Below are 14,264 nucleotides of genomic sequence, written 5' to 3'. Positions count from 1 at the left end.
TGGAACAAACTATGCTAATACTATGCTCTGTGTTTATTTTTAAAATAAAAATTGAAATCCAAAGAAAATGTTTGTCACTGGCTTGGGTTGAGCCTGCTGGCAGAAGAGGCATAGCTTCTAACTCCTGAAATCAATGAGACACCTGGGCTGGATAAAAGAAATTCATCACAGGCAGATTTCTCCGGATTAGCGAAAAAAGATGTTTGGTAGAGGAATTGAGTCACAACTTCCCCAGAGCAAACTAACTCTAACCATATCATGAATGCGGCTAGATAGCATTGCAAAGTTTGTAGCTGACTCATTACAGTGGGCAGGACAGTCCCCAGGCTCTCAAAAAAGACCACTAGTTTGAATCACATTAAAAGCTTCACACAGAACCCTCCTTTTCCAGGCATTTCTTTATGCAACTCAGCTTATAAACTTGTTCTTCAGACCTAAGGTTGTAGCAGAGGCCTATCTACATAATCTGTTCCATCTCATCACATCCACTGGTCAAAGAAAAAATCCAGAAGCAAATCAGTAAAAATTAATAGATTCCCTCTCTGTTTCTATAGATGAACAGGTTGCTAGAGCACAGAAGAGAAATATTCACATCTCTCCATATGCAAAAAAATAGAGAAGGAAGAGAAAGGAAACAGTAATCAAAGCAGTAATGCTTAGCCTCAAGTAAGCACAGGAGATTTTCATCATGATCATCCTAGTTTCCAACAAACCAAGATCTCAAAAATGCAATTTCACATAGCAAGACTCAGGTTTAGCACAGAAACAGTTTACTGGCACTTACAGTGATGTCTAGGTGAACTCCTGCTGCTCTGGACAACGAATTGTCATAAAAAACTACATGTACTTAGCAGCACATTACATGACATCTGAACTAACCTGTGAATGTTCTTAAGAGACAGGAAAATTTACATAAAACTACAGGAAAGTAGTTTCACTCCAGCTTTTACAATACAAACTTCTAGATTTTAAAAAGAAATTTTGCAGACAATAAATCCACCCATTGGCCCAGTGATCTGGGAATCCTGAAGGACAGTGATTCTCAGTATAAAACCATGCACTGCTTTTCTCCAATAAAATTTTTAAATGTCAAAAATTGTAACATTTGCAATAATACTAAGCTCCACAATCTGCAGATGGACTTTTACATCTAGAAAAACCCCACTGACAATACAAAAAAACCCCTGATGAAGTAGCACTCAAGTGCAGCAGTACTACAAGACCAGAATCGTTCACGTTAGATCTGACTACATGATCATCATTCAACCGAATACAGCAGCCACAAAGCCAAAATAAACTCCTGTAGATTAAGACATCACATACAATAAAGTGACATGAAAAGTTGTGAGACAGTCACAAACAACTCACTGCAAGACTTTCGAAAACAAAAGAGCACGAATAAGCTACACTACCTGTATCTTCAAAATGTTCTGGACTCAGCAGCACCAAATGTCCTCCTTTTAAAATTAACCTGTAATCCCTATAATCATTTATGTTATTGAGCACTGGGTTCTGCACTATGTCACTAATCTACTTTCGAGATTCTCTCAGAAACTCCGCAATTCCAACGGCAAATCTCATTTGTATGTGAAACTTTAATTTGCAGTTAATTTGTTTTCTGACTCTTTTAATCATGTCAGTTTTTAATTTTAAAGGTCTGACAAAGGCAAAGAAATATAAACCTGGACTTCAGCATGTAAAATACTGGTAGTGCAAGTACCTGCCAACAGTAGGTGATTTCACCAAAACATGCACATGAAAGAACTGGCTGATTGCAGAAGTGGCATGCATTACACAGTCATTTTGTGCAGGACAGAGAGGACAACAGTAATAAAAAGAGGAAAGAAAAAGCAAAAGCAAAAGTCAGATAAATTACTCTGAAAACCATCTCAGCCTCCTCATTTGGAGCAGATGAGACCTATCCCCCTAAGCAAAATGCATCGCAGCTGTCAAAAGCTCGCTGCTAAAAAACAAAAGTTCCGAAGCTGTTTGTCTACTTTAGGGCTACAGCTGTAGCAAAAAGCCGCATATGATGTTGACTTGTTTGAATTAATTTCTTTATTATAAATCAGTCAGATTTAAAAAAAATAAAAAAAATCAACTAAGTTTCCCTCTAAGCTTTTAACCTCCTTTCTGAGCTGCATATAAAATGTTGCACTCCCTCATCTCAAGCAATATTCCTTAGAGGGCACAGAAACTGCAATTTAAAATCCCTGCCACGGTTAGTAAAAATAAATAGTATTTCACAACTGATCTTTCAACACTGGCTCCCTCAACAATTTTGTGAAAGTCTTCCTAAAAAGACCCTGAAAATAAAAACCAAAACTGTTTTAGATATAAATCAGAACACAGAAATATATTTATTTAAACAGTAAGTCTATTTGTTTTTGTTTAAACAAACATCTATACTACAACAGTATTTTCTTCTGAGGAACAAAAGAAAGGGAAGTTCAGTGAGTTCATGACCAGTTCAGCATGTTATGGCTGTATTTTCCAGTGTACTCCATTTTACCATATACATATGGGATGCAAGATAAACTTGTCTAGTTCTGCCTACTTTCAAATTGCCCTTCTCCCAACTACATCCTCTAGTCTGACCCCTTGTATATCACAGACCATTAAGTTTCACCCAAGTGACATCACATGAAGCTCAAAGACTTTATGGGGTATTTTGCCATCTGACAGAGAACAAGGCACTGGAAGAGTAATCCCCATGAAACACCTGGACTCCTGAAAATACCTCTCTTTTTACTTAGGATAAGCTCAAACTTGCTGGCTTTCAGGGCACTAGACAAGCTCATGTTTTTTTCCCAGCATTTTGTGAAGGAGGGATGAAAAGATTATTAAAATTTGCCTGCAAAACACACTTGGCCTTTTTCAGTTGCTGCCTTTAAAGGATTAGCTAAGCTTCGTTGGGTTTTTTGTTTGTTTTGGTGTTTTTTCATTTTTAATCTAGTGAACAGGCGATACAGTTCTAAATAAACTCTTTATCTAAATCGTTATTTGTATAATTCAAATACATTTGCATACAAATTGACTAAACCCAAATATCCATTAGCAGTATTTTTATCAAGAATCACTGAATAATTTGGATTGCAAGGGACCTTTGGAGGCCACCTGCTCCAAATCCCCACTCAAAACAGAGCCAGCTTCCAAGTGAGTGCAGGACCATACTCCAATCCATTTCTGAGCATCTCCAAAGATTCCACAACTTCTCTGTGCCACTTGTCCCAAAGTGTTCATCAACCCCCTTGTTAAAAACTTTTTCCTGATATCTAATTGGAATTTCCTTTGTTGCAGCTTACGTCTCTTGCACTTGTCTTTTGCTGCACATCTACAAAAATCGGACTCTGTCTTCTTTATACCTTCCCATTAGTACATATTCAAAGATAGCAATAAAATATCTTCTTAGCTTTCTCAAGACTTAGCAAACCCAGATCACTCAGCCTTTCCGTATACATTATGCAGTCCAGCTCTTTATTCATCTTGAAGACTTGCTCCAATATGTCAATTACTTACTTTGATGATAGCCAACATGACATACAATATGAAATGCACAACAGGACGTTTTACCTCAAAACATTCAAAAAACCAATAAAATTGAGAAGTTTTCAATAAACAAACACTCTCTGTACAATATGGCAACTTCAGTATTATTCTTGACATTTAGCCCTCACCAGAGTAGCTGTAAATATTTTCATGGCTATTGGAAGAGACATGATCTGTCTAAACAAAAGTTACAGATTAGAGAAGGTGGGTGGAGGCAGTTTCTTCCCAGCAGTGTATTTCTTGATAGATATTCTACAAGTCCAAGCTATGGAGTTCTGAATATCCTATAGCTGTCCAAAGAACTATCTAGAAGAGATACCCAGGAAGAAAACTTAAGGTTTCAGGGAAAAGTCAACTTAAAAACTTACCAATGCCAAATCATCTCGACTGCAGTCCAGGGCAGCAATCATCACCTGTTCATATATTATCCAAACTGGACACAAAAGAGACATTAAATGCAGATAATTTATTTTTTAAGATAATGGGAAACACCTACAATGTAAATAAGATTAATGAATTTTGTCTGTGTATTTTTCCCCTTCTACTCCTGTGGATCACTACTGAAACAGACATTTTAAGAAACTGCTGGAATTAATTAAAAACGCATTTAAGCAATTTTATTGCTTTTAGTAACAAAGTACCTTTTGACATCTTGAGAGGCAAAAAAGCTCTAATTCTCTGCTTTTCCTAACATTATAGCTGCAGTCTTCTAAGCAGATCCCCATTAGGACTTGCTCTCTGATCAGACCTGAAGAACAGACACTTGGGCTAGAAAGAAAATAAATTTCCCTTAACTGTTTCACTGCTGAAAGTCCTACAAATGTTGTCTTCTTCCTGGCGTTGAACAATTTCTCTAAATCAATGACAGATCACGTTATTTCTGTTCTAGGCCTACCAGGTTCTTGAATATAAAGAACTTAACACTGTAGCTACATCAGCTTCAGAAAAGAGAGGTTATGGTAGAGGGAAGCACGTAATGTGAGTTTAGAAGTACTAAGTGTTTTGAAGTCATGTAAATACAATCAGGTGCACTCAATAATTCATAGAACTGAAACAAAAGTCTTGAAAAAAATATAAAATAAAGATAAAATATAAAATAACAAAGGCCCTCTCATTTTTAAAAATAGTTTCTATGCTATGAATTTCCACTATTTTTAAAGAAAATGCTATTTTTTGCTAACTATACAAAAGAAGAGAAACAGGCATCAATTTGCCTGTAACCCCTCTTCCCCACTGGAACTATAAGACATATATTCTGTTTTTATTATATAACATATACATTTTTTCCATGAACGTAAAAATGCATACATAGATGCAGACAAAATACAGATAACATATATCCATGATATAAATTATATATGATGGTTTTTTAAAAAATTCTAAGAATAAGATACTTTTCTAGTTTATGAAATGGCTCTCCCCATTTGATCAAACTTCTACATTGATGCTTTAACCCTAGCACAGGTTAGTGTCAGATATTAGGCAAAAGAACACTTGTATGAGAATCAAGTAACCAGTCCACAGGGATCTGTTTTTCTAATCTGTACTAGGGCTTTCTTGTTCAAGCTTAAAAAACCCCCAACATAAAAAGCCAAAGGTCTTACTCCTCTACTTTAAGTCCAACTCTATAGCTTTGGACTACTGATTGTCCATAAGAAAATCCCAACTTTTCATTAAAATTACAATGTGGATAATAGTATCCCTGCCCCTTAGACTGACTACTCAGTAAGTTATTTTAAAAACTCTAATAATAATAAATTTTTTGTTCACCAATTACATTGGATGTCTTCTGCCTGAGGAGGCAAGATACCCAAATAATTTACCCCATTGCATTCATTATTCTCCCTTCTATATGCATTGTGAAGTTAGCCACTGTAATATCCAGATGTATTCTGAAAACACATGAAGCAACAAGACTAACATTCATCATATACAACTCATTCACCTTCCATGGCTACTCAAGAAAGAATTCTACATCTACTGTAGATGTTTGTGGGGTTTTTTGGTTGTTGTTTTTTTGTTTGTTTGTTTTTAAAATGGTATATAGTTGCTTCTGATACTACTTTAAAAAAAAACAAAAACAGAATACAAATATGTAAATTAATTTCAGCTACTTTTATGCATTGGCTAAGAACATCAGGAACATCGCAGGTAATTTATCTAATGAATCCTGAATGTCAAGTCTATGAAAGAATAAAATGCATACATCTTGAAAAGAAGGAAAAACTCAACACTGAAAAGAAAGGAATGTGTCTCAGCCTGTATTACTGACAACAGTGTTTCAGAAAGGCATTGGTAAGATCCAAGAGGAATATCAAGCTCTTCAACAATTTCTTACTAAAATACAATTCTCATAAATTACTAGCAACATGGTAAGAAGAAAATAAAATCAAGGTTAGTTCTCTAAGTTCTTCTAAAGCAGAGGGAACCTACCACAATTCTCTTGCAGGTGGGTGTATTAAGCCTACCCATGCAGTCTAAAAACAAGCACGTTCCTCAGAGTTACAGTATAAGACCCCCTCACAGTGCAGTATCTTCTGCAGGCACTGAATCTCCAAACGCACTTCATGACTCACTGCTATGCATAGAGGTATCTTCAATACATGATACTTTGGGTAGATTATCCATGTATTTATATCCAAAAGAGTAAAACATTTGCAGTGGCAAAGTTCCTTACAACAGAAAGAACTCCAGAACAGAATTACAGCTTGGAAGGTGCAAGACAGAACCAGAGCAAAGCATTTATAGAAAAAGAATCCTATCTGCAGAACTCCAAACCCAATACTGAAAGATTCCTCACCTGACAAGAAAGGGAGGCAAAGTGTCCTTCTGAAATGACTATTTGGATTTTAATTCCTGGAACACTGTACGACGTTAGGTATATAAAATTAAAGTTAACTAACTACAGCTGAACAAAGTTAATCATATGGCATACTGTAACTTTTATTAGTAAATACAATGCACTGCTGTGGCTGCTAAAATCCACTGTGACTATATAACAGAAGTTAATAAATTGAAAGAACTACAAGAGAAATATATTAAAGAATGTCTGTATTAAATTACCTGAATTATAGAAAAGGGAAAAAGAAGAAAGAATAAGCATTAAAATAAAAACCTGTGTGAGATTAATATGCAAACCTATACAATCTTGATAGCGCTTTGTTATACTTTGTTTTATTTTATGCTTATAGTAAAGAGCATTATTGTATTGTGGCATGTTTCTAAACAATTCTCTTTTAGTAAAAAAAAGTTATTTCCAAGCTTTTGTCTACTGAAATTAGTGTAAGATAGTTAAAATCCCCTGAAAATAATAATTTCATGAATAGTGGAAACTTCACAAACGTAATGTAATAAAAGCAGCCTTAATATTAATTTCTGCAGTATGTATGACTTGATTGAGGAATAGCTTTCTCTGTTATAAAAAGATCCTTCTCAATTTTTGCCACAGTGTTGAAGAACAGAAAATCAGTCAAATGACAGCTAAATAACAGTTTCACACTAAGTTTCCACGTAATGGTCTAACTACTAACACAGCATACTAACAGTTCTAGGAGGTAATTTTTCCATCTGTTTTCACTGCAGCCTATATTTGGGAAAGAAATAAAATCTAGGAATTCTGGAAGCCTATTAGACTAAGAAAGTAATATATATTTCAGCAATATCAGCAGATACAGGAAGGGAACACAGACATACAAAATAGAATCTGAAAAGAGAAAACAAAACCAGAGAATGGAAGTTTTAAAAATAATGATTGTTTACTTACTGTCATCTCCAAGTTTAGATGCATATTCATTAATTAACTCTTCTCCAACATCCACGATCTGTTCACTGTTTCGGTAGTTTTCCTCCCTCCATTTCCTCATTTTATCACGCATATCTGGGGGCAAAGTGGAGAAAAACATAAGAAAATATTGAGATTTCCAGATAGTAATGGAATTTGAATTTTATTTCTTAAAAATATGCATATGAAGAATGGGTTTAGAGAGCAATAGATCTAAAAAAGTAACTTCTACTAATATTAGAAACTACTAGAGAACAGATAGGTGTACCAGACCTCTGAAACCATATCACACAAACCATGTTCATGCTTTAATATAATCGATTCAATTTCTAAGTTTGCACTCTCTCAGGTTAGTAACATATGCAGTAAAACCCCCTTATACCTAGTTATCCAATAAATGATAAATTTAACGGACATTAGCCATGGTTAGGAAAAATAGGCTACGAGAGATTTCTCCCAAGTAGTTTCACATTCATATTTACAAACAGTACTATAATTGCATTTCTGCTCCAGGTGAATAAATTTTTACTCTTAGTATTAGAAAAACTATGAGAACTCAACCACTGCTCACGTTTATCATTGTAAGCAAAATGCTGTGAACTTCCACTCTCAAAAGAATCTACACACTCCTACAGAAAGGAGCCACAAGAAAAGTAGACATGAAAGTGAAGGCTTTCTACACCACAGAAGTACCCGAAGGTATAAAAATTATCACTATCTAGGTAAGATAGAAAAGACAGTTTCTTTTAGCACTAGGATTTTTCTTTCAAGAGTACATTTACTATGGATCAGATCTCCAAGACAGCAGGCATACTCAAAGCCAGCTAGAGAGCACTACCTAGCCTAGGTTTTAGTTATCCTCTGGATCAGGAAATTGCTAAGAATGGGATTTTATATACCTATATACATTTATATACGTGTAGACGTTCCACATACAAGAACAAATTTTGAGGAAACTTAAGGAAAATAGTTTTCATTAATAGATAGTAGCTTTACTAATATGAAGGTACCATGACAACTGTTGCCAATATTTTTTTAAAACTTTACAACTGCTGGAAAAACAAACACAACAATAGATCTAAACACTGTCAGTTTTTCTTCAAAATGCATAGTTAACATAACTGACAGATAAAAATTAAACACTGAGCTTTCTTCCATCTACCTGAAGTGATCTCAGATTGCTCATAAGACTGTTATTGTGCTACATTTTGTATTTTGAAATTCAACCAAAACCACCACAGGGTTACATTTCATATGCATGGGTAAAGTTAAACGGTTCTAGACACATGATGGTCCCTGGATATTCAAAGTTAGACAGCAAGAATGTGAGAGAACACAAACATTCACAAAAGCTGACAAGCTAAACGCATAAAAATAAATAAGCTGTCTGATTTCTATCCACTCATTTACTTGGAAATTATCAACACCTCCATTCCAGTGTGATTCCAAATGGAATAATGTCTGAATTATGTATTAACAGAACACACATCTACCATTCATCACCCAAGCACAGCATTTACAGCGATGGAAAAAAACTGTCGACGCAGAACGGTATAACAGTATATCAGCTGATGACCAAAAAACAAAGTTAAAAAAAAAAAGTTCTCATTGATGTGAATCTATCAGGAGGCTCGTCAGTTTTAGAAATAATGAATTTTAAGTAAAAGGTAGAAGAAAGAAAATGCTAAAAAACTGCAGTAAAATTTACACAAGACTTTTTACAATGTTAGTAAACAATTCATTAAGTTTGACAAGAAAGCTATCAAAAGTCAGCCAATAATAATTTAAGTCTTGGAGGCAAATCTACATACAGCACATAATACAAGGTTGGGCAATAGCAATTGGAGATTTTAGAAAAAAAAAATGTTAAAGACATGTCTAGTTTCAGCTACAATTACTCCTGTCACATATATAGGCTGGTCCCGAGCAATTGATACATTTGTTTCAGTCCTAAGTTCTCTTAAATCAGCAAGCTTTGCACATATAAATCAAAACATTACAAGTTCAAAGGAGCAGATGCACTTGCCACAATGTTTGCTGTTCCCAAAAAACATGCAAGCAGCCTACAGCAAGCCAAAAGAAATAACCTGTGTTTTATTTTTGTGTCTGTTAAGGCGTCAGTTAATTTGGCTCGAGCAACCAGATATGAAGTGATCCTCTTATAATTACTTATACTTTGATTGTTTAGTTGGATCATAGTTTTCAAGTCCTCGATATCTAAAAGCACCCGCTGAAATAAAGAAAGCTACCCTTATTAATAGAGACATACATTGCATACTCCAAAACATTACCTTGACATATAACAACTGCTGCCACCAGCAGTCACCCAGGGACCCCATAACCATTATATTTCTAGAGATCATTTGTACATTGTTCTTCTGTTACAGACACCAAATCTTCCACCACACCTCAGCACCACCCACTCTCATCTTCCAAAACAGGAATCAAGCCAAAAACCTCACAAATCCACCAGTTCAACAAGCTTACCTAAACGCACAGGGTGTGCAATGGCCTGGCGAACTGCTCTCTGCGGGTTTCCAGACCCCTGGCCTCATCCGGATGCCTAACTAATACTTTGCAAGTGCAAGCAGAGGCAAAGGCAGCTCAGCTGGGCACTGCGGATGCTGTCTCTAACCATAACAACTCAGCTTTCAAAGTGGCCTCAACTAATGCCCCAGCATCTCACCTTTGCCTGTCGTAACCCCGCAAATTCATATATAAAATCCAGAGTAAGGTGATCTGCCCCTTTGATTACAACTGAAAATTAGGAATACCTAAAAGCAAGGAAACACAGCACGGAACACAACGAAAACACCTCACCAACACTTAATTGCACACAGATTATGACAGAGATAAAACATTAGACTGTCTTCCATTTCCTAGAGTCTTTCTATAAAACCTAAATATGAATTCAGTTTCTAAGTCACAGGAAGGAAGCAATTTTGTCATCTAAAATGGACTCAAATGACTGGAGACATTAAAAGATAGAAGTGTTCAGGTTTTAAATTCGTTTGGGATTTTCTCTTTGTTATATGTCATGTTGCCCAATACATACATGTGCAAGAAAATGGCCTCACATATACAGACTGTTAAATTTCATCCTATAAAGCATTTTATGGTATTTCCAAAATACACTTTAAAGCTCAAGACATAGCAAACAAAGTAAAGGAAGAAAAATAAAGACAGGTCCAACAGTAGAAAATAGTTATTTTCAGTTATCTTTCCTAACCATCTGTAAAACACATTGATCTAACATAAAATTTAATCATGGTTAAACTCCTACCTTTGTCACAAAGAACCCGAGTGAAAAGCAAAGCAAGGTAGAAACTGTATGTCATTTGTCTCATGTTATTCTTTTTCCCTAACCTCCAATCAGTTTCATCTTTGAGCAATATGCAAGTAAAAACCATGTTGTTTATAAAGGACTGAGTATATAAAGGACATTTTTCAGATAAATATCAACCATACACCCGGTTGTCTAAAATGCTTAATTTCTATGAAAACTCAAGATGAGCTACATTAAATTCCTAGAACTGCATCCAAGTTCTTTGCTAGGTGCTAGGTCACAATGCTGCTGGGATCATCCCACCCATGATAAAAGTCTTCAGCTGGTCCCCAAAAATTTCTCGTTCAACAAACCCATATGCAAAACCATGCATCTAGCACAATGTCACAGATGTCAATCAAAACTCTTGGAAGTAGAATATGGACGTTATTTGTAAGAGCAGAATGCTCACCTCAGTACGAATTAGCCAAGTCCAAAAGCAGTAAGCTTTAGCATCCTGTACCTGGCCTTTACATTAGAGAACAAAGACACAACTTTGCAATACTGTCAGACAAAACTATCTAGGGCTAAATGTACAGAAACATATCCACAGTGCATGTTACCTATCCTGTGAAAAATCTCATTTCTCTTCCCAATCACTGACACCTGAGAACAAGAGGAGGAAAAACACCCTCTACATCTCTGCTTTTTGTAACCATGTATGTTCAAGCAAAATAAAAACGAGAAAAGTTCTTTACACAAGCTGGTTTAGAGCAACTTCTGGGAAAGCCTAATGGCACCAGTAATGGTCCATACAACTTCCCTTCCCATACAGTGGCCTGCCTGCTCTCTATCCAAGCTGAGCTTCACAACCGCTATACCTTCTCACAAGAGATATAAAAGAACGGGCAACCAAGCTTTTTCTAAAGTGCTAAATTACCCTAATGACATCACGCTGATGCAACCAAGTATCAGAGAAAAACTACCTATAAACCGACCACCAGAGACGCTGGCAAGAAAGCCCTTTTCTTCATCCTTAATCATTCAGTTACAGCACTATTTTCTTCAATACCAGCTAAAGTATTTTCTGACACCAATGCAATTTGAGCTGAAGACTGAATATTTCAAATTTCATTTTGTTTTGCTTCAGAGTCCTACAGAAAAAGGTGCAGAAAGGACAGCATGGGCACTATTTCTGATGGGCAAGTTACTGGCATCTGCTACAATACATCCCCCACAATGTTCTTCCTCTTATCCCCATACTACAAAACCAAACTAACCGACAATCTATGCTCGGGGAACTATTCTACTGCTCAATTATTTCTTCAGAGATTAGCAGTAAATAAATAAAAAACCAAAGATCACACAGCTTCTCTCTGCATTATGTTCTCTACTGTATAATGTTCATAATGCATGGGACCGCCTAGCTAAAGGTTCCCCCTTTATGGCCAAATTACAGAGAAGCATTAATTTATTCCTGATGGGAGACTGTAATGGGTTCGAGTGCTGTATGAACTCACATTTGAACACATACTGCTTATGAAAAAAGCCACCAAAGGTGTCAGGTAAACCTCAGAAAGTATTGTTATATGAAAAATAAATAATCATTATGATCAAACAGATATGAAAGCTAGAAAGATCTGGGGAGCAGGATTTCCAAAAGCCTGCATGTCGCTTCAGAGCTTCTGGGAGTTCCTCCACAAACGCCTATGATCACGTTTCAGGAAAGCATCAGGTAATTTTCAGGTGCTCCAAAAGGTGAACCAGGACACAAGCTGCCGACCCAACCAAGAGGCCTTTTTTTCTTGTAAGCGCTGTGTCAGCACTTGAGGGGGGGGGGGGGGGCCGGGAAGCAGGGGTGGGAGGAACCCCCCGCCGCCGTCCTCGGGGGAAGCGGGGCTCCGTCCCCCCAAAGCGGAGGCGGCGGCTGGAGGGCCCCCGCCCGCACCGGCGCTGGGGAAGCTCCCCCCGCCGCGCACCGGGGACAGGCACGGGGCCCTCGCTGGGCGACGTGCGCCTTACGCAGCCGGCGGACCGGCGGGCACCGAGGGGCTGAGCACCGCTCGCCGACGCCGCTTCTCCGGCGACGCCGCCCCGCTTGCGCCGGCCGGCCGCAGCCCGAGGAGCCCGGCAGCTGCCAGAACCGCCGCCCCCCGGCCCCGCCCGGGAACCGGTGCCGGTGCCGCCACCGCCCGGCAGCGGCTGCCGGGGCACAGGCGCCGGCCTGCGCCGGGCCCGCCGCGCAGCGGGGCTCCGGGGGCGCCGCGCGGCTGCGGGCACCGCCGCTCCCACCCCGCGCCCGGGGGTGGGTCGGTCGGTCGGTCGCTCGGCCCGGGCCCGGCCCCGGCCGGGAGGCCGCCGCCTGGCCGCGCCGTTACCTTCCCAAGTCACGTCGTACATCTCCGACACCTTCGCCATCTTGGCGGCCGCCCGCGTGACGCGCCGCCGTGACGGCCCCGGCCGTCATTGGCGGGCAGGGCGGGCGGCGCCCCGCGGCGGGGACGGCCCGGCGCGGCGGGGCGCGGGGTTCGCCTGACGCGGGGCCCGCCTGAGGCGCCGCCCGCCTGCGCAGGCCCGCCGGGGCCGCCGCGGCGCTCCCGCCGCCTCCTCCCTCCGCCGGCGAGGCCTGGCTTAGGTGCCGCACTAAAACGCGCAGAAGAGCCTAAACCGGAGGCGGCACTACGGGCTGCAGGTTAATTTCTCCAGTGTTATCATCCGCGTCAACTCCCCGTGCCCGGTTCCCGTGGCGCAAAGCCCTGCGCCTTGAATGCGCGCCCCGTGAGGAGGCCCCTGCGTTGGTTTGCTTTCAGCCTGCAAACTGCCAGTGCGTTTCGTGCCCCCGGGCGCCTGGAGACGGGCTTGAACCAGCAAGGATGAACCACCCGTTCCTCTGCGTTTGCTCCAGCCGCCCCAGGTGCAGCCAACCACCCATGACAAATTTATGGCTACGAGTCGGAGAAGCCCTGACGGGGCCTACAGCCCAGAGCAGGGCCAGGGGCCTGCTGCCGGCTGTGCCCACCTCTGTCTCCTCTCCACCACTTATTTTCCGACACTGTGGCTTCTGCAGACCACCAGTCACGGAGATGAAGGGTTTCTTAGTAAAGAAGGCTCCCCATGTCAATACTGTGTAATTGTTAAGAAATACATGTATCTCTGCTGAAGATTTAGAAAAATGGCGATGGATCTTTAACTTCATGTATTCTAACGGAAATGGTTTTCGGAAAATATCACCAGAAACTTACTTACCTGACGTTCAACTCTGACAAGTCCTCTCCCTGGAAACACCTCAGGCTCTGTACTCAAAATTAATCCCCTAGCTCCATCAACAAATGGTACCCTAGTATCGAGAAAACTGTGTCTGTATTTATTGTGTTGCTTCCTCTGTATTAGAATAAACTACTAATTCTTAATACAATCTACAGCGTAATTACATGTAATGACTTAGACAGCTAAAAGGCCTCAACTGGAATTCAAATAGTGGTCTAGAAAGACTGTGTATGCCTAATTTTTCTTCCCTTGAAAGCAGTTTTTGATCTTCTGAGTCACTGAATTGTTTAGACCTTGTATAGCACAACTGTACTTCCAGCTAATTTTACAATAGCAGTGTCTGTATTATCTGAACACTTCCAAAAACATTTATTTATTCTTGTAGTATTCCTATGAGTAGCG

The 14,264-nt window shown here is 39.5% G+C and overlaps 1 protein-coding gene across 1 annotated transcript in view; it reads right to left on the bottom strand.

Moving 5' to 3' along the window:
- EMC2 (ER membrane protein complex subunit 2) overlaps nt 1-13,126 on the bottom strand; it is a 43,341-nt gene extending 30,215 nt beyond the window's left edge. The window contains exons 1-3 of the mRNA XM_075023821.1: nt 12,974-13,126; nt 7,313-7,426; nt 3,918-3,982 (exon numbers count right to left, since the gene is read on the bottom strand). Coding sequence (XP_074879922.1) covers nt 3,918-3,982; nt 7,313-7,426; nt 12,974-13,013 — 219 coding nt within the window. The 5' untranslated portion in view covers nt 13,014-13,126. The remainder of the gene's footprint in view (nt 1-3,917; nt 3,983-7,312; nt 7,427-12,973) is intronic.
- Nucleotides 13,127-14,264: the final 1,138 nt, after the last annotated feature.

The sequence above is a fragment of the Buteo buteo genome, chromosome 3, assembly GCF_964188355.1.
Source record: "Buteo buteo chromosome 3, bButBut1.hap1.1, whole genome shotgun sequence".
NCBI lineage: Eukaryota > Metazoa > Chordata > Aves > Accipitriformes > Accipitridae > Buteo > Buteo buteo.
The sequence above is the reverse complement of the archived record's forward strand: the minus strand, read 5'-3'. Positions and strand labels throughout refer to the sequence as shown.